This window comes from Vidua macroura, chromosome 8 (assembly GCF_024509145.1).
Source record: "Vidua macroura isolate BioBank_ID:100142 chromosome 8, ASM2450914v1, whole genome shotgun sequence".
Classification (NCBI taxonomy): domain Eukaryota; kingdom Metazoa; phylum Chordata; class Aves; order Passeriformes; family Viduidae; genus Vidua; species Vidua macroura.
The window spans coordinates 28,463,402-28,484,965 of NC_071578.1; the positions used below are offsets into that span (position 1 = coordinate 28,463,402).

At 37.3% G+C, this 21,564-nt stretch overlaps 1 protein-coding gene across 4 annotated transcripts in view; it reads right to left on the minus strand.

Moving 5' to 3' along the window:
* CCSER2 (coiled-coil serine rich protein 2) overlaps nucleotides 1-21,564 on the minus strand; it is a 61,383-nt gene that overhangs the window by 18,114 nt on the left and 21,705 nt on the right. For all 4 annotated transcript variants that reach the window (XM_053984085.1, XM_053984084.1, XM_053984087.1 and 1 more), the window contains exons 4-9: nucleotides 15,484-15,574; nucleotides 12,319-12,481; nucleotides 11,515-11,701; nucleotides 6,116-6,199; nucleotides 5,281-5,367; nucleotides 3,692-3,790 (exon numbers count right to left, since the gene is read on the minus strand). In XM_053984085.1, coding sequence (XP_053840060.1) covers nucleotides 3,692-3,790; nucleotides 5,281-5,367; nucleotides 6,116-6,199; nucleotides 11,515-11,701; nucleotides 12,319-12,481; nucleotides 15,484-15,574 — 711 coding nt within the window. The remainder of the gene's footprint in view (nucleotides 1-3,691; nucleotides 3,791-5,280; nucleotides 5,368-6,115; nucleotides 6,200-11,514; nucleotides 11,702-12,318; nucleotides 12,482-15,483; nucleotides 15,575-21,564) is intronic.

Sequence of the window (21,564 nt, forward strand, 5' to 3'; positions counted from 1 at the left end):
GTTTGCTTGCTTGTCCATTTACTTCTCAGCATCTGCCAACATCCTTTCCAGTCCAAGAAACCAAATGATTTATGGAAAAAAAAAAATTGACTTCTAACCCCTTTACCCTCAAAGTTTTCAAAACATCAGTATTTACTATTAGAGAAACAATCCTGCAAAGCCTGCAAGTCAAGTGTGGCAATAGATGCTCACATTTTTCTTTCTTGTAAGCTGTCCATTAACATTAATTTCTTCAGGTAATTTTTATCTTCTTCCAGGGCTTGGTTATTTTTTTCCATGATAGTAAAATCATAAGACACACTAACTGGAATTAATTCTGTATAAGAGACCTGTAAGAGATCCTTTCAGAAATGTCATGGTCTACCCTGCCAGCAAATATTTGTACAAGCCTTTATCCCAAGGATGGCTAACCAAGAATAAAACACAAACCTAACCTAGAAGTTATTAAAAATTTGAGCATCCTGTCAGGACACTTAAAAGAAATACCATGTCACAGACACAGCAGACAGGCAATAGGTAGCTACCTATCAATTTTTAAGAAGCCAAGTTTCCCAAACATTTCCTTCCAGCCCCTAGTTTTTATTACGTGAGCACTAAGTTCCAAGGATTAAGTTAAAGTTATACAACTTCCACTTATGTACATATTTACCTTTAAATATGAAAAAACCAAAAAGTACCCTGAAAAACTTTGGTCTCTAAAGAGAACAACACCAGACAAGTTTCTAATCACATCAGAATGGGCCATTTTCTAGAAATATTTAATAACAAGGAAACTATGTGAACATGACTTTTAAAAATGAATATGTTTAATGATATCCATTTGTTTATTTAGTGGCAGAACCATGAAGTGATCAGAAGTACCAGCCATTTTAAATGGCCAGCAATTGCTGCAATTCATATGCTCTTAAATTTCTAACTGAAATAGCTGCTGTCCACTTTCACTGTTTCCTAGTTTATTCTAGCATCTATTCTTTGTGACACACTACATTAACAATGTTTGTTAGGCACGTTTCAGTCAGCATTTAAAGTACTCCTTGGAACACTAAATCATTGTGTTCCCAGACTGGTACTAACTCTTCAGGAATTCTATCAGCTCTGATTTGTATAGAATATATAGAATTTACAAACAGCCACATCAATTTTGAAGATTTTGATACATCAAGTACCTAATATCCACTATAATTTAAAATGACTGGCAGGTCAACACTAATAGGAAAAACTATTATCAAAAATATTCATCAAAATTGAAAACCATTAACAAGCTTAAAGAAGCAAAAAGCTAAGATGCCTCAAAGGAGCCACTCTGTCATTGCCAAGACTTCAATTACAATTTGGTTAAAAAAAAAAAAAAAAAAAAGCTACTCTATATAAAAAAAAGCTAGCCTACATAAAAACCTGACCATTTTATAAACACTAACAATATTTCAAGATTTATACTGCATATAGGACCAATAAACATGATTTTTCTTAGTCTTTCTTCTTAGGTCAAGACCATTAAACTAAACTAAACAGGAATGTTAATAACGCACAAGAATTTCTTTAAGAGATTTTTGGGCTTTACTTAGGTGCCTCCTTCTGTTTATTATCTACTCTTACCTCAAGAAAATAAGAGCTGATTGTGTCTCCTTTCTATTGCAAGAAACATTTCTTCTTATTAGGTTCCAGATCAAAAACTATTTTATACATTTATATGTCTGTTAAGCCATGCAAGGAAGCATCCAAATGCATGTTAGCAGAGGAACCATAAAACCAGAAAGTTGAGGTTTGACCATTAGAACTGAAATTTGGCTGCACCAGCCAGACCATTGTCCTCCTTGGAGAAATCCCACATTACAGAGTTCCCGTTTCTGTTGGCTGACAGAAAGCCTGTAACTTACAAATATGCACATGAAGACATTGAAAAAAGCCAAAAAACATGCTCAAAACATTCTGCCCAAAATTTCCCAGCTATTAAAAGGTCCTGAAAAGCAGCACAGTTTCAAAATTTGTTAACACTTCATGAACTTTCCGAAGTCCTTGATCAAATTTGTAAGAAACTTTGCACATGGATAACAATACCAAGATGTCTGGCTTGTGCATGCAATGATCATATGCCTAGAAATACACATGGGTATCATATGCATATATCCACACACCCAACCATCAATACACCAGAGGCTCCTTTAGTTCTTCTTGAAGATACTGGCCCTTAACCCAAACTTCCTCCTGACAAAAAAATGTCTTTTTGAACAAAACTACAATATAACTTTAAAAAAAATATACTGGCCAACCTGACCCAAACCAGACAATTGTGCTGACTGATTCCTTGTGCTTGAGACAGCAACTCAAATTCCTCATCTTCTCCAGTATCTTTGTCTTATCAATTAACACCACAAGTTCCACAAATTAAAACTCCTGTAGTTAGCAACTAACTTTCCATGACTATTAATGACACTGAAGCCATGTGACAAATGAGCTAGAAACAAAGGAAGATGGAAACAATAGCCACAAGCCTTGTAACAGTATCAGTGCACAAAGACATCCAATGAACAGCACACACATGAAATTAAACTGGGAAAAAGAAACAATGCACGGGCTCAGAAGCTCCAAAGTAAAAGGAGAAGAAACACATGGGATGAACCAAGAGGTTACATGGGGGAGCAGAGGTGTCAAAGGAAGCCAAAAGCTACTTAAGGTTATAATCTTTTGACAGCTTCTTGTGACAGAAAGAAGGAGGGTGGAAAACATGGGTAAGGCTGTTTGCCAGTAACTGGTGAACACACAGCGTGGTGGTGCTTCTGTGCTATAGTGCTATATATTTAAAAAAGCAATTTTAGAAGGATAACAAGGGTGATTAATCTTTATTACAAGCTTATATCAAGTAACTCAAAGTAGGATAAAAACAAAGAAAAAAAATCAAACCTATTTTAACCTTTTAATAAAATGTCCTAGGTTTTCTAGCTAGAGCAGTAGCTTCAAGATCCAAATGCTATTTGAAACTGGTAACTAAAAAAAGCTTTGTTTAGTAAAGGCAATTTTTTCTTATTATATAATATCAAATATGTTGTTCCTCCCCCATCTTAAATATTTTCTTGGTGTTTTATGAAGAATATAAATTTTACATAGTGGAAACAAATGTGATCCATGCAACAACATATGGGAATGGAGATGTCTTTTGTCAAAGTGATTTTCACACAATTATTTTTTGAATGATTCAAGTTATTAAAATGAATTATAAAAAAGAGCAATATTAAACAATATTAACTTTTGTTTTTACACTTATGCACCAAAATTTAGAATATACTATTTCTTTTCCTCAACAAATATGAAAACTTCAACAATGAAAATCTGACCAGGAGAAAACCCAAAGAGATACCTATGACTTTGAAGTCAGGATATAAGAAAATCTCTTAAGTATAACTAGATATACAAGATTGACTTGGATTGACTGTAACTTAAATACTGGAAAGGGTGATTATTTAAAGAGAAGATTTCTCAAGTTTAATTATGTATCTTGAAATACATGTTTTTAGTATTTGTTTACATAACAGGGCTGCAAAAGAATGGAAGGGTTGCACAGTGGGAAGAACTCTACTCACACACAGCACAGAATCTCTTAAACAGGGCTGCGTTGAGTGAGAGCCAAGGTTATAGAAGTAGGGAATGAAAGGCAGAAAGAGGTACCCGAGCATGAAGGGCCCACTTTACTCACAGAACTCCTCCTCCAGGAGGTTTGTGTGAATTTATCGGCACATGCGCGCACTGCCACTGGAGGTTTTTGACTGTCCTTCTGGCAGTTACATCTAGTGGCCTTAATCACCCCCAAAAAGAGAAAAACAAACAAGAATTAGTTAGAAATTAACCAACTGAGCCTCTTGAAAAGTACAGTCAAGGCCCAGTGTTCAAACATCAAGCATGACTTGACTGTAGAGCACAATATGATTAAACTGCAGAAACCACTATTTACAGTGCTGCACAACTGCTGCTTTTCCCAAAGGATACTGAGAAGTAATCCAGAATAAATACTGACTTTTGGAAAGAGTGTTTCCACTTAAATTTCTGAAGCACTAAGTTCTTCAAGTCATCTTTCAGTCATTACAAATGTAAGTTTTACCCATCTCTACAGCGCAGTTCCTCTGCTGTCCCAGTTACAGGTTACTCCAGCAATCAGGTACATGACTGAGCAGGGAAGGAGAAACTTCCTTCAAGGAATTTTGGCTGATTGTTAAGAGTGAGACTAAGTGTACCCAAAACCCAACACTTACTGCTAAATGCTAACAAACAAGGTAATTTGGGTGGGTATGCTGTGATCTGGGATTCTGCTGTTTAAACAGCAGAGCAAACGCCAAAACTTCACCTTTCAGTTTTGTTTTAGAGGGAATGTTCCCAAGCCAGAGAGGGAGAGGATGAAGGCCACAGATCAGTTTTACTGCACACACCTATGAAAGCACATGTTTAACATTTCATTAGAGATTATGGTCACACAAGTACTGCCTCTAGCTATGATAAACATCTATGGTGTGCACCTCTTGGCATCTCATCTACCCTGCCTGTAGGATCTTGCTGTGGCTTGAAATGGCTTGAAAATGTGGGGCTGTTTTACAAGAATTGTCACAGCAGGTGAATTTAACAAAAGCAAATGCAAAGATATACATGGCAAATCCAAACTCAGAACAAGAGCAAAAAGGTAAAAGGCACATGTGACTTTTGCTTGAGGCTTCAAGTTTCCCTGAACATAATTTATGATGAAGTGACCCATAACTTGTTCCTAGCTGGCAGATTTAATCTGAATATTCAACTTGTTTTGTATTGTTTCCTTAAAACACAATCAACTTAGAATAGTACTTTGCTCAGCTTTAAATTCTATGGTGCAATTCCTTATTGAGATAATGGACAATAGAGGAAAGGAGCAGGAGAAAAAAACAGTAACAAAAACTTTAAGCAGAATGATAGGCCCAATCCTCATCCATTTTAAAAATACTTTAAGTGTAGCCTTATCTTTTCCTCACTGTTTTTTTTTTTGGGCAGCTTCTAGAATTTTATGTTCAAAACTATTTTGGAAATTAAATACTTTCAACAGCACTATAAACATCCTTGTTTAGTGCCACACAAAATCATAACCAGATTATGGAATTAAAGATTCCAGGAGCACAACTGGGAACCCAAACCTACCTTTGTTACAGTGGAAGTGTAGGAAAAAAACAGCTAAGATCTCTTAAAGCCTTCATCAGTACTGCCTATTGAAGTTGTACTCTGCAGTGCACACCTGGGATTTTGCTAAACATTTTAGATTATACTTACAAGCTGCTGTTCTAATTGGTTGATTGTTTCATCCTTTTTCCTCAGTTCATCTCTAAGCTGCCTGATCTCGTTCAGCAGATCATCCATCTGCAACAGAACAGTGGTTTTGTATAAGGACTGCATGATCTAAGGAACACCTCTGCAGGACATATGAGATCAGACATGCCTGGAGGGATGGCAGTGACACCAGCACATGCTTTCCTCCTCCTATTCACACAGAGAGGGGCTAAAGTGTGAAGAAACTTGACTAAAAGTTCCTTTAAGGGGCCAAATTCAGCTGACCCACTAAATTTCCCGGGTAAGTAAATCAGCTGCATTTTTGAAGCAGTAATTCATCCATTGTACAAACAAGTGACATTATACAGATGAACAGGCCTAGTCAGCAAATACTACCTACAGTCCTCTTTATCAACAACAGAAATTATTGAACTCAGAACAAGCATTACATTTTAAATGTTCTTCATCTTCATGAAGTATTTATAGCCTTGTTATATTTCCAGTAAGCAATGTTTCACTCCCATAAATACAGAATTAGTGATCTTTGTATCGTGATTTTACAGTAAGAACCAAGTAACGCTACAAAACCTTACCACCACAGAAAACAGAATGTTACAAGTCTGCAACTATAAAAGATGATTCAATTTGCAATGCCTATTGTGATTTCTTCTGCCTTTAATACTCATTCTAAAAAACAATAAACTTGCCACTGACTTTGTGGGGTTCACTTAGGTTAGCATTTAAACAAAGAAGCAGTACTTCAGTAACACACAAGCTTTAGGTGTATTTTCTAAACATAAACAGGTCTTATTCCTTAGAGTCAATCAATGTCATTTACCTTAAAAGCTGACTCAGGTTCTTGTGGTTCTGGACTCGATGGAACTGAGAATGTGATGTCCTGGAGTGACACATTTTCATCATTCTACCAGGGGACAAAGACAAGAATACAAGTTTGAATCACTTGTTGAAACAGCAAGTTTCCTTTTTCTCCCTACAGGAAAGCCATCCTTGCTGCAGCCAGTGTACAATGCCCAAGTAATGCCCAAGCTGCAGACACTTATATTTCATTTCTGTAACTCGATAGAACTTTACATCTCACAGTTTTGTAGTGCTGTTTTGGTTTGGATGCTTTTGGGGTTTTTTTGTTTGTTAGGCTTTTATATAACCCAACTGTTAATTTTGAGAACAGTCAGCACTCAGTTGTCATCAGTTCTCAAGTAGCTGCTTGTCCCTTCCAGGCCCATGGCCAGCAAATCAAAGACTGATGAAGCAGCAGTTTACACACCATGTTACGGAGAAGTTCTACCTGAGTGCTTTGAAATAATTTGCACAGTAATACCATAAAAACACAAACATCAGTTAGTTCAAAACATTTCTAAAATGCTAGAGGAAAAGTGCAGCAATTAGAATCCTAGAATTACTTTCAGTGTTACAATTTTTTATGCATATTTATATTGCATTTTATATTCATTGTATTTTATATACAATAGATATTTATAAATATTTTATATTTATATATTTTATATTTATCTCATATCCCCTAATTTAAAAATTCACCAACATTTTATTTTAAGCAACAATTCAAACAAATACACATGCTCAGAAGTGCAGCCACTGATGGTCACAGCTACAATTGTGAAAGAGTTGTCATGGGAATGGTAAAAAACACAAAACAAGATGAAGTATTTCAAGCAAAAGTATCTTGCATGGCTTTTCAAAGCTCTGTACCTCCAATATACCTTTAACTGCTATTAAAATGCAGGGAAGTGGAGCAATATGACATTCCACAACAGCAGATTAAGACCTGATTGCAAAGAAGGTTAGTATGTCACACACTCCCTGGTGATTTAAATCAGTACTCCAGGCCTGTGCTACACCTGACTCATTCCCCAGCAAAGCAGGGACAAAGGTCATCTGCAGCAATTCCCTCACCACTGCTGCAATTACCTCAGTACACAAGTAGAGAACACAGCACAACTGGAAAAGAAACAGTTCTAACTCTATCAGTAGGAACTCAAACCTCCATTTGAACACATGCTAGGATTCACCTATGAAATCTGTCTTGTGCTTTTTGTTTCTTTCTCATTATACTGCTAAAATGAAACAGGGGAAATCAGCAAAATAGAGTCATCCCTGTACAAAAAAATTATTAGAATTACCAAATTATGACAGAATTAGCAAAGAAAATGCACCTGGTTATATGCATATGCAATTTTTGGTAGGCTAGAAATAATACTAAGAAGTATATCAAGATACCATCAAATTTGGAAACTTGGAGAGAACATCTGCTTTAAATCTTTTGGTAAAGATACAATAAACTTTATAAAGGTATTGCACATCACACTACAACAGGCAATATAGAAAACTGCTACTGCTAACGTTTTTACAGTAGCAGAACACATTGTTTATTTTGGTATAATCACTTATCCAGAGCAGTGGCAAGTTTATAGGGGTCTACTGAATTTTACCACGGTCTAGGGTTTGATTCCCAATTCCAAGCTTTATTCAGTACAAATCACTCATCTGAATAGACTCCTTTGCTAAAGGCATTTCTATAATGATGCAAGCAGAAGCTGTGTTAAACGGCCATCAAGCAGAGGGTGCTATTCACCTGCTGCCTGCTTGGCATTCTGAGTGCAGTTTCATTCAGGCCATGTCAATCTCACTGCCACTGTCAAACACTGTCACAGCGACAATCTGACAGATAAACAATGGCTTAAACCTAAGATTTGCCAATCTGATTTGCTACTGTTTGTTCATCTCTTTTGGTTCTGTTTCTTTCAAGCACAATTAAGTCACTGAGGTGAACTATTTTGTGGCTAGTAAAAAATAGGTGTAGGAGCAATTTATATAACTTAATGCATGGCACATAAATGTCTTTTTATTTGTAACTGTTTCTTTCTCAACTTCAGGCTTCTCATAAACAAAGATGAATCTCTCTTTGGATCTCACAAGATGCAAAAAAAAAAGAAACACAATGAATATATATTTCAAAGGTACACTAGTGACTTACTGATCTAAAGCTTCAGCAAAATGTACTGATGCATTTAACAATTTTGCACTACACGGTTCACGTTTTCATTCACACCTCTTCATATAAATGGGCCAAATCTGATAAGGTACACTGAAGAGCTGTGCTTGAAAAATAGAATTTCATTTCCATTCATGAAAGATAAGTTGAAATGAAACATTTTTTATAAAAACCTGTCTCCCACAGAAAAAAAGAGCTTCACAGATCTCACAGTTTCTGTGAACTACTTAATGTTTCAGTCCTCCCTACAAGAACAGCAAGTGCAAGCAATGCAACCAATGGTTGCAAGTCTTTGCTAGGTTACTATAGAGGATGGTCAATTCTTGCAAAGATCAAAGGCTCCAGGGCAACAGAAATAGAACAACCTTATTTAAAACTGTTTTAACACATTAGCCTCCACCCAAGTAGAGCAATAGCAAGTTTATGAACTTAATTGAGGAGGAGGAAGAAATTGTTAAAATAAGAAGAAAACTTATTGCTTAATAAGCATGCAAATGAAGTACCTTAGTCAATGTTTAAAAGGCATTAACATTTACATGTCAATTATTAGTAGAATTAGACTTCTAAAACATTTTCTTCTTACAATACAAAGGTAGCAGTCCAGTTAAGCATTAAAGAGAGAATGCTCTCCAGCAGTGCACCTCTCTGTAAATATGGCTGCATTTAGTAGAAGAACAAGCCACACTTTTCACTCCATATAGGTTAGCATAACATCTCTGAGAAATCAGAGAAGGTTATACTCGCTACTGTGAAAATTTTCTAAGCTCTGTATGAGAGAGACTCCTACTGCTGATTTCACTGTCTGAAGGCACAGGAAGATGGCAGTGAGTGAGGAGTAAGCAGCCAGCAGGTGTTACTGCTGCCACTGTTATCCTGCTCACACAGAGCTCAGCCAAGGCTCTGTTACTCAAAGAACTATTTATTTTTCCAAGCTGAACTGGGAATGCAGCACCAACCCCACACTGCTGCAGCTAGTTACTAGCAATACTCCAGCTAATTTATATCCAGTTATGTGAGCTCCAGTCACAGCAATGAATCCAATACAGCACATAAAGTCTCCCCAGGAATCTGCTAGGTATACATTCACTACATGCTGTGCTCTACACTAAGTCACGCTACAGCTGATTAGACAACTGTATAAAACTGAATTTAATTACTAATTCTTCCTATTTTACGTAACTGTTCCTCTGAGACCTCGTGCCTAAGTCCTGACTACAGCTCTATTCCTACCTATCCAAATTAAATAGTATTGCTGAATGTCACAACTGGAGAAAGGCAACACATAGACTTAAATCTGTAATATTGGTGGAGCTAACAGAAGAACTTCTGCTTCCATAATAAAACTGGAGTTTAAAAGCAATTGACTTTGTACCTTGATTTTTTTATATTTTGCAAGGAGCTGCGTGTGATCCAGTTCAGAGTTCAAAAGTTCAACTAATTGTTTTCAAAACTATTATTTCTGCTCAAGAAGTAAAAAAGAATTGTGATATTTTTACTCATTTCTGTTATTATGGAGCTCGATGTTTACAGTAAAGGCTTAACATTTTAATGTAATGAAAAAATATTCCATACAAGTTTTGCCCTAGTTATTTAGCAAATTAAGGTAGTAAAGGTCTGAAGTTTCCCCCTCTGTAGCAGGCTAATTTACTTTTACATTACTATTCATGTTCTTTGATTAAAAGACTGGATTATACACAGGAGAGTAGAATAAATATTCAGTAGTCTAGTGATGAGTTTTGGAAGCGGTGAGTCAAAACAGGGTTGGTTTAGGTCAGGAAAATACAGCCAAGTATGCCTGACAAAGTGTGAAGGGAAGAATAATACCTGTTATTATGAAACTCACTGTTACAGGGAAGAAGGATCAGGCATTTATCAAGACCAGGAGCAAATTTTGAAAAACAGACATATTAAGAGTAACTGCTTTATTCTTTGCATTTAAGTTCTTTTAAAAAAGTGAAGCTGAGCTACTTGCGGCAAGGTTTTTATTCTGCAACCAGGCTATTATAAACTAGATAAAGATTTTACACATGATACTCTGCAGGGCCACACATTACTTGGCTATAGTGTGTAAGCCTTTGCACCATGAACCACACACACAGATCATCCATCAAACTGCCTAACTGTCCTTGTGTTACAGGCATTAAAAGTTCTAGATAAAGGTTCCCTGCCACCTCTGTGTTAATGCCTGGGGCTGTTGGGGGGCACAGTTTATGCAGCCCACCACTCAAGACACTGGATTCTAAGAACACACCTTCCCCTTCTGGCACTGCATTATTTTTGTTACAATTGTTTTTCCCCCTGACAAAATCAGGAATACATCTCAGCACAGGAAGCAAATGCTCTCATTTCTAAAAGGCATAATCACACCCTTGAATTAGCCTCAAGGTTGATTTGCTTTTTGTTGTGTTTTGTTTTAGTGCCTTACTTTTAAGGCACAAAGTTATTTTCATTACATTATCCTATTAGAAAAGAATAGCAATGAATCCAGTATTAAAATACAACATCACACACTTCTCAATGCTAATCTGTGTATGCCTCCAAAGAAAGTCTCATGGACTGTTTTTTATTATGGTAACAAAGAAATTTTTGTAGCTGAAATGCCATACTTCTGCTGAGTCATTCAGCAGTTTACCAACTCCCACAACTTGCCATGTTTTGAGGTACATTGTAAAAGCTCCTTAAAAGCTTATGACAATTTCATAACATAGGAAGGTTAAATTTGAACACTTCCAATAGAGATGACCCTGCAGGATTTGCTATCAAAACACAAAAAAAGATGAAAAGAATGAGGAAAACAAAGCCTTAAGAAAAAGCTAATAGCATTGACGTGCTGAATCCAAGTCTGATCAACTGGATCAATTTTAATTTTTTTTAACTCCCAGGTTTTTTGAATCTTATTGGATAAAAGCTAGTTTTCACTTACACTGTTTTTCTTCTTTAATTTGACATTTCCTCAGAGAAGTAAATTTTAATATTGAATAAATATTAAAAATTTTAGTATTTAGCATGTTTTGGAGTCAATAAAGTGCCGACAAGGCAGAAAGGTACTACTGAAAACAGCAAAAAAAGTATAGTAACTTTCTGCAACTTTGTAACTCAATGTATAAATGAAACACCAATATCCTAATAAAGCCACACAGAATATAAGCCCACCTAGGCCCAGTCCCCAGTTTATTTTAGTGCTTTGGTCCCTGTGGAGAGCTGACCTGGTGCAGCAGCCTCTTGAGCCTGAGGAGCTGGGTTTTGACGGCGGTGCAGTCTTGCACCATGTGCCGCAGCGTCATCTCGTCCAGCATCACTGTGTTCTCCGGCAGCGCCCGCGGCACCGCGTAACCGCTGCCCGCCCCGTAGCTCTCCAGGGGACCCACGGCAGGCTCCAGGTAGTTTGAACCCCTAAAAAAACCCAAAACAGAAACACACAGAGATGACAAACTGGAGCTAGGCAGCGGTTGGTAAAAAGGAAAGTGTTATGCAATGTGGGCTATACTTACATACTGTGGCACAAAGCAGAAAATAAATGAATAAATCAGAAAATGTCAATGCTATTTCACTTTAATACAGAGTTTCCTTTCCACTCCCAGAGACTCCTCTCAGACTATAAAGTACAGTACCCTAAAACCAGTTAGTTCAGCAGAATTTCTATAAACTGTCATTCAACTCTTTAAGGACTATAAAGTTACATTTACTTTACCAACAAATTAAACTGTAAAAAGCTGCCCAAACTTACGAAAGTAGTAAGACATTGCAATGGTTTTCCATGGAACACATAAGCTATTTTAATCAACATGTATAATATTGTATCAACACGAGCAACCAGTAGTGGGACTGAAAACAAAAGCATAAGTTTTGAAAAGATATTGTTACAACCCTCAGTGGTGCTTCCACTCCGACATACAACTATTCTGAAAATGTTGTACTTGTACTCAATATCACTTGAGATCCCTTAGTGCCAAAGTGGAATTGCTCACTGGTGCTTTAAATGTTTGTGAGGATATAGAAAAGTGCTTTACCTGTTCAAATCATTTTTACCATGGATATAATGGTCAGTATGGCCAAGATGATAGTGCTCCTGTGTATTCCATCGCTGTTGTGGGGTTCTTTTCCAGAATCCCTCTTGATGCTGTCTCGTATTTCTGTCTTGTCTCTCATAACGACTCATATTTTCACATTCCTCTACAGAGAGCATAATGTTAAAAAAAAATCATAAGACTTGTTCCCAGGACCTTGCAAATAAAATAATTATGTGCTGGTAACAGATGCAGTGTAAAGTCTGTGGGGTTTGTTTTGATTTTTTTAATTGATACAAAACAATATGCATTTTAGAAGTGTCAGGTGGACTTCTGCAACAATGTCACATTTTTATTAAAACAAACTTGTTACAAGAATAGCAACCTGTAGCAGAAACTGAAGCATCCAGCTTTACCAGTATTTCAACTTTAAATTGAAAATCATTTGGAGGAGGTAGAGATTATGGCAGAAAGTAAATTTAAAAGTAACAATTTCCTATCTCTCTTACGGATGGTATCTCCAGGCCTTTAACAAGTTCTAACAACACACAAACACAGAAGGACAATATTGTAAAAAAAAGGCCAGTATTGAATTGCAAAAAGAAAACAGTTCCGTTACTTAAAATACAGATATACCTCTTCTTATTCACATGGTTTGGTTTTCAGACTCAGAGACATTTAATCTGTATTTATCTGGACAACCAGTGTGATTTAAAACAAGGAGACCAAACAAGCTCTTTAAAACACCAACTTCTGCAAAGCCACAGGAATTCCACAAATGTCTTAAGGGAACGAACGCTAAATTTGGCAACAGCCCGGAAACGACTGAGAAAGCCAAAACAACTTCTACCCAGGAGTCAGACTCGGCAAAAACAGTCCTAAACTGCTATTCTGTCACCACACCTTGCTCTTGACTTACCCAAGGAGCTTTCCCTCACATTGTCAGTCCTTTCCTGGGAGCAGCTGCACACAAGGGAGCAGTGTTTGCCCCCCGCGCCCCGCTGCGCACACGGCTCCCGAACAGGCCCTCCTTCCTGCTGGGTTCTCAGCCTGCGTGGGGCTGGGAGCCAGCCCAGCGTCACCCTGTGATTTACACGGCCCTCCTCACTCCCTGCGTGCTTGTGCAGCTACAACTGCTTCTATAAATAGTAGCCAAGCAGCATCCCAGGCTCCAAAGTGAAACCAGGAGAGTTTCTGGGGACCTGGAAAGTCTTAAGAGGCTGACGTCAGTGAAGGCGCACATAATTATGGAAAAAGTGTTGGCAAAAAGTGCTGTTAAACATTACTAGAGCAAGTACTCATACCTACAATTCAGTTTTTATCACCTAGCAAATAACCAAAAAATTGCATAATAAAATAAACTTATTCACCCTAACTAACATGATTTATTTTCCTTTAGCAGTGTCTTTCTACAGGTCATAACACGTGAAAATTATTAACAGAATAAGCGCTCAGTAAGTTTACAAGCAATTACAATTTTCAGCTTTGGAAAGTAAATACTGAGACACTGAGTAAAGACAGGTGGAGATTAACCAAGAAGAAGTTTTGCTTTTACAAGTGGTCATGTTTACATAAGGGAAAACCCGGAGGTGGCTTTTGAATTCTTATTTTCAGATCCTCTTTGCTGCAAATACAGAATTTTCAGGATAAGAAGCAGAGATACCCAGTTTATGTCAGACTAATTTTGTAAGGAAACCCAACCTCTAAAAAAATGGCAAAAGTAGCAGTAATTAGCTTTTAATGTTTTTGTGGTAAACATTTACCTTTAAAAACATGCCCTTCTAGCAGTTTTTAAATTAATAATTCGTAATGGAATTACTGATGCAAATGCAGTGCAGGTTTCATATAAACAAGGAAACTTAGGAGAAATTGATCCACCCTTTAAAATTGTTTCTTAGTTTTTCCTCAACAGAATTAAATTACTCCTACTGAAAGAATATGCCTTAGGCTTGCATTGTTACCCATTCTAGAAAATGAGTAAAAAAGTAAAAAATTCATACCTGTCAGGGTTGAAAAGTTGCATACTTGCAATGTCATCAATCATTTCCCACAAGCACTTTGAAAAACTCATTCTGAGATTTAAAAGATTAAGTACTGCTGTACTGCTCTTCACACGTGCACAACGTTAAAACACTATGTGCCACCATCATCATAGATGGAAAACTGTGTTTTATTTACTGTAAATTTGGCTTCATATCTAACATACACACAGGAGTCTTCACCCAGGTAATTCAGAGGTACTCTCAAAAACCCCTGAATTTACTTCAGCAAGCAGCTGAATGTTACACAAAGTGAGTAAAGCCCTCTTCCTTTCAGTGCCTGTTTGCACTGGATAGGGCCTGACAGTGCTCCACATTCAGTGTTTCTGTATTTGAAGATAGACTGCCCTCCACTGAACTTGGAGGTAAAACTAATACCCATATTCACATAACAATAGATCATAATAATAACAATACTCATCAGTCCCATGATTAGCTCAGGAATAAACAAACCAAAGCCTCAAACTTTTCCAGTCTAAGATTTGAGAAAGTGCAGCTGTAATTTCCTTTACCAAGTTCATTCTATTCTGAATTTGTTCTATTTCAGGTGCATCTAGGTACATCTACCTTCTCTGTGAAAAGTCTGCCAGTACCCTCACTGAAAGCAAGAGTGCATAAAACACAGTTTGAAAACACATATCTTAAGTTTTACATCTTCTGCTACCCTGAAGTGTATGTATATCAATTAGGAGATGCTGTCATTTTGTAGAAGAAAACAATTATTTACCTCACAGAATTACACTGTCATTCATCAAAGCTAAAAAAAAATACTGTCCTAGCATTTTCAAATATAGCTGAATCATGAGACTGAAAGACTAACTTAAAAATTTGAAATTTATTCTATAGAAATAATACTAAGAAAAAAACAGTGTGAAACAAGGTCGCACTTTTATTCAAGGCAATACATTTCTATGTTCAGATTTTTTCAAATGTAAGAGTTGTATTTGGGAAAACAGAAATATCTCCCTTCCTGTATTTCACAAAAGAAAGAGTTGTTACGTTAAAAAAAACCACCCCAACTTGAAGAGTGCACGGATTTATTAAGTCAAGAGTCAGAAGAAAGCAACTCAAAAGTCTCTTATGCCCATGAAGCAGTTTCACAGTCAGACTGCTTGACTGCCTTACTTACCTTTGTCACGAGGTGGGTCCTCAGGCAGGTCCACATCAAGCATGAGATCATCATCTTCAAGATCACATGAATCAAGATTATTCAAGATATCCTGCAAGAAAGGAAAAGTGAGATACAGCTGGTTCCATGATACTTCATATACCCTACTGTCACGAACAGCTTTGTTACATTTTTATTGTGCAAACATCCAATGTTACCAGCAGCCTCCTCTCCTCAGGGAAGATCAGCCTTATTTGAGACCATCTATACAAATAACAATCATCACACCTCTGCTAATATGACACAGTAACAGTGTTAGATGAAACAAAGATGGATTAAAACATTTTTCTGCCTGATGCCTATGGAATACTCCCAGGACTTTTTTATTCATTAATATCTTGCCTTCTCCGCAGTTGAGAGCATTTTGAAACGCAACTACCTTGTTTACTTGGAATTCAAAAACGGCTTTGTGAAGAGATGATGTTAAATAGATGAGCATATTTCAGCTCTCATACTATCACAAAATCATTGAAAGGAACTGAGGGAAACTTATGTTATCTTGACTTTTTGGGACAACAAAGATTCAAACACACTATTATGAGCACCAAACTCTGCTTCTTTTTGCCTTTTAGATTGTGGTTCATATAAAGCTGTTCCTAAAGGGACTACTAAACCATCACATTGCATGGGTATGCTAATGGCACAAGAAAAATGCTATTTAGTGTTAGTGCTAAATGAATTATACATATTAATTTAGTCAGGCAGATTAAAGGACTGCAATGAGGGCAAGCCCAGTCAGTGTTAAAAAGACAGAGCCTAACCAGTCTTGCTTTAAGAATACCAGGAGGAGGAGAAACTGAGGAGGTCAAGGCTGTGGAACACCCAGCTCACAGCTCAGTCAGACACTGCCAGCACTGCTGGACAGCCAGAGCAGCCTGGGCAGAGAACCCAGACACCCCTTCACCCCATTACTCCAAGAAAACTAAACCCATTAACACCAAGTGACTATCACACACAGCAGGCCTGAGGAAACTCCTATGGATATCCAGGTCCAGCTCCTGAGTTCCCAGTGAAAGTCATGCCTTTAAAGCCTGAGACCAGAGTCAGGCACCACACATTGGCCTCTTTCCTAATAGCAGAAACACAGATTTTTCTTAGGTTTATTGGCTACCCCTAAAAGTGATGCCTGGCACCAATATTGTATAATTTATCAAATATTAAATCAAATAAGTGTTTTATAATTATTTCTCATAGTAATGTGATCATTAAATACTTAAGTGAATACTGGCATATAGGGTACCAACACACTGCAGAACAATATTCCCTTGCAAAGCCACCCCTTTGCTGGCTATCATTTGTTAGATGTGCTTCATCACAGATGCACAGGTGAAAAAGAAGAGCATTAACAGGCATTTGTCTGAAATGTTGCTCCAGCTGTTCTTCAGCAGCCTTCCTCCAGCACTCACAAAGCACTACTGTATTTTATTTTAAATGGTGACAACAGTTAAGCATATTTTAAGATTTTTGAGGGGATTTGGGTTGTGACACAGGACATTAAACATTTTGTATTTCTGCAGGACAAGTTATTTATTGACTTAGTAGGGAGAGTGTGATATTAAAATAGTTACTATATACTTTGTAAAACATGAGCAATACTAAAGAAAGATGGAATACTTGAGACGAAACCACCTGTTTTTGTCATATTTCAAAGTCCTATCTGAATTGCTTTGTCCACAAATAGCATACTATGCATTTACAGGAAAAATCAGCAAAACCTACACAGCAAGGCATTGGAAATAATAAAAAATCCAACTATGGAAAAGCTTCACAAAAAAATAGAAGCCATTTAAAGGAAACATGGATTTAATATCTGGGACAACAAAACACTTGTATATTTTTGCTACATTTGCTTCCATTTATTCAGAAACCAGGAGTTTTTAAACTAATGTATATTTTTTTCAAACAAGTCTGCAAAATACAGGCAGGCTTGAGAGGCAGTTTCAGTTTGCTTGTTGTTAAATTATTTCTATGCCGTGCTTTCATCTTCCAAATTAGTGTGAACAAGCCTTATTTTCTTCTACTGCAAGAACTTTAATGAGCATGATAAATAAAATGGAAACAGTGGCCACAAACACAAAACAAAGTGGAAAAACTCTCCTATCACTGGGCAAATGCATTTTAAAATGCACACTATAAAAACACAATATGGCAGAATGTTTACTAATAAACCAAAATAAGCTTACTATCTTTGAATCAGAACTTTGGAAGTGTAATGGTGTCATAGAAGGTCAGTATTTGAGATTCCAGGCATACTTTCCTGTCAACAGCACACTTCATTATGCTTCCCTAATTACACATTCTTCACCACACTGAGGAAAGGAAACTCCGTGCTACAAAAAAAAAAACCCACAACTGCAAATACCAAGACTTTGTAAGCACTGGGCCATGTGTGAATGCACTTTGAGCATTTCCCCCTGCAAGCTATTTGGGAAACACAATATACAAATAGGTGTCAGCAATGTCATCCTGAAATAGCCATAAGATAAAGTACAAGTTTCATCAGCACACTAGTGCATTTAAAAAAGAAAATTAAGATACTTCCACTGATATTCTTTCTACTGCATAAGGAATTGCAGGTAATTACATGGGAATAACATCATTAATAATGTGTGCTTAACAGCAATTAGCATCATGAAATGATTCAGGGCAATGAGTTCAAACAGAACAGGAAATAAAGAAATTCTTTCCAAGTGCATCAGCTCCAACCCTACAGAATATTACATGTTTCAGCAATTATTGTAAGTTACAGAAAAAGAAGAATCCCATTCTACTTGTATAGGTGAAAAGAGTAATGTATATTAAAAGGGGTATCATTTTCACAAGGCTGATTCAGCACTAGATTTTCAAGCTGGTACAACCTAGGAAGAAATTGAATTTGGGACTGTGAAATAAATCCCAGGTCCAGCTACAGTGCTGTCCCCAAGCTCTCTCTCCACAAAGCTTTTCCACTGGACACAGGCAGCGGTGCCTTGCTGGCTTCCTGCAACTGAACAGGGGAAGCATGAGGTGATACAGATCATCTGTGAGTCCTGGCATAAGAACTGAGTAACTCCAGCACCCCAGTGCAGGGACCCCTCATATTGCATAAGGAGAAGGGAAAAGGCTAAAAGGGTAAGGCACACCACATGTGTCATACCACTTTCAGCAAGTTCACTTCAATATTCTGCAAATCCTTGGAGTGATTGTCCTCAGATGCTGGGTTCAGCAGGCACTCACAACAGCTCACCCACAACAGCTTGGGATTTAACCCAGCTTTGTTGGAGGCATGGAGCCCAGCACCCCTTTCTAGAGAGGCATACAACATGAAGAGCACTGCTTTGAAGACTGGGGAACTCTATGAAGAAGAGCTGTTTTTTCTGAAGCAAAACTTCAGATTTCATTGTAAAATAATGTTCACCATAATTAACTGGAGTGCAAAATATTATTTTCAAAAAGTTTCATTTCCAAAAATTCCTCATGCAATATGCATCATAAGCTTTTTCTTAAACTTAAGAGTGCTATTTTTCAGTCCACCAACCAGAGCTCAATTTAGCTTAACAGCTGAACCTAGGCAAGAGACCCGATTCTCAGCTTTCCCACTTTTGCACTAAGTATTGTAAGGTTATAATGCAACCAAAGTAAAGCATAAAGTGCCCAAAATAGAAGACAGATAAGTATCTGCATTTTCTCCCTACTAAACACAAAAATGTTGACCAATGAAATTTTATAACACCATGTGGAATTAAAATTTACACAGTGGAATTAAAAAAAAAAAAAAATTGAAATCAGGCATTGAGGTTAGTGCAGAAATGCAAAGCCCTCAACTAATTTCAGAGAGTGTTACCAAAATTGAGAAGAGTCAGAGCTCAACGTACCAGTGCCAGGTTAGGATATTTTGCAGGAAAAGCAATTGCTTTGAGGGAGTCATGGTGGTGAGCATTAGGAACATTTTATCTGTTTCCATAACTCACAATCTCAAACCTCACTTGTTTGTTCCACCTTTCAGAAGCAGACAGCTAAAAGAAAATAACTAATTATTTTTATTACTGATTTAGTGACTTAGGTCTTGCTTTTGATGATGCTGAAAACAGACCTCAGTAGAAGATAAGTGTGAGTAAAGGGAAAGAACTACAGGAGAATCAGGCCAAAAAACTCAAGAGGAGCATTCAAGAGTAGCACCAAAACTAAGAAGCCATCATTTCAGGTGCTTGAGGAATGAAAAAAAGGAAGTGGCTTTTAAAAACAAACAGAAAACAGACTGGGTAAATCAGTCATCGAAGGGCAGCTAAAGAATAACTGCCAAAGTCAAACACAAGGCAAGGCTGTCAGAAGAAAAGAGGGAAACCTCCAGGGTCTTTTTCAATGCTATTTTCAGCATTTGACAACATCAGAGAGAGAGATAAATAAAGAAAAAGGAAGTCTCCAAAATGGCAACGTTATATAGGAACGGAACAGAACTCCTAAGTGAAGGCAGAAAACACAGACAGAGGAAAAGCACTGTACTATAGGGCTAAAGAGAAAACCCCACTGTAAATTAAGTCCTTAAAACAGAGAAAACCACCCAGGGAAGAGGTGGGATAGAACTCTGCAGGTTACCAAAGACAGGATAGGAAAGGAGTACACACTGTACAAGTCACATTGAAGATAATTAGGCCAAACAGCCAAACAAGTATTCTGTAATTGTGCCCATGCTCTGTAACTGAAGGTTGCTGTAGCAACATATGTAACAACTCGGTTTAGAAAATCCAAAACATTCTTGGCTTAACTGTTAAGTAGAACAGTCTTAAAAGATTTACTGTTCTTGAAAACATTTTTACAGAGGCATTGTATGCTCTGCCTAGGTTTACTGAAGGTATAGAGGAATTCATTATTAACTTATTACATGCTGTATCTAAAGCATCTATACTTGCTGGTTTTTGTATTTTTTTTAATATAAAATCAGATGTCAGACTGTGTAAAAAATCTGAAATTCAATGATACAATGAAAAAAGAGAAAGATGAAAACCAGAAATATTAGCCATTCTGTTGTGACTTCACCAATTCATAAGCAAAAGCACTTTGGAACACATGGCCCAAGCTACACCCACTGCCACATGCAGCATTCCTTGACTGCCATCTAGCCTGCAGCAGTGAAGAAAGCTGAAAGGGGGAAGCACTGTAACCACCTTTCTATAGAATTCCAGCAAAATTTAAGAAGATTTTCTGGTTTTCAGTTTTTTTAATAGGCTGGTGCTTTTAAATAGAGAGGTTCCTGTTTACTTTCAAACACAATCACAGAAAGCAGTCAGCAGTGAGCATAAACAGTGACAGAGGAAGAGCAGGGGAGGAGGAAAAGCAGTTCTTCCTACTCACTGCTTCCAGTCTGTTTGCACAAAAAGGCTACCAACACCAGAGGTTCAGCATTGCTTTTACAGTTTATCCAACCAACAATGGAGCAATTTACCCTATTAAGCAATGGGCAATTTCTACAGCTGCTCTTAACTGGCAGAAATGATTGTGAATGAGTCTCACTCCTCTGACTTGCACTTGTATTAAATGTACAAGGTTTGCTTTAAGGAAAATATAGATGCTTCACACAATTCCCAGCTGTGAAAGGAACCAAACAATAACCTCAGAAGAACAGCTTGGGCACAGCTGTACCAGGAGCTCAGTTGTTTCCTCTGTGCAAGAGTTTTAATTCTACCCTAGCAAGACTTTTGGAGTAACTTGACTATGACATGTTACACAGCACTAATGTGTTCTATTCTTACACAGTCAGCTTAATATACTTGTTTCTAATTAAAACCAAAACAATCCTCAAATACCTCCGAGCTACTTAGGGGTGATTCTCTTTTGACCAATCTCTCCATGAGCTGCTACCAACATGGGAAGTGTTCCCTCACTTACTGCAGAAGTGTGTTCATGCCACATCATCCTGATACATTTCCACAGCGTCAGCCAAGAGCACAAGAGCTCAGAACCAGCTCACACGTGGATATGCAGTTACCAGCTCATACAGAAAATGTCCCTTACAAGCCTAGGAAATGAACCAAGTGCTAACTTCTACCAGTGTTTGCTCTCATA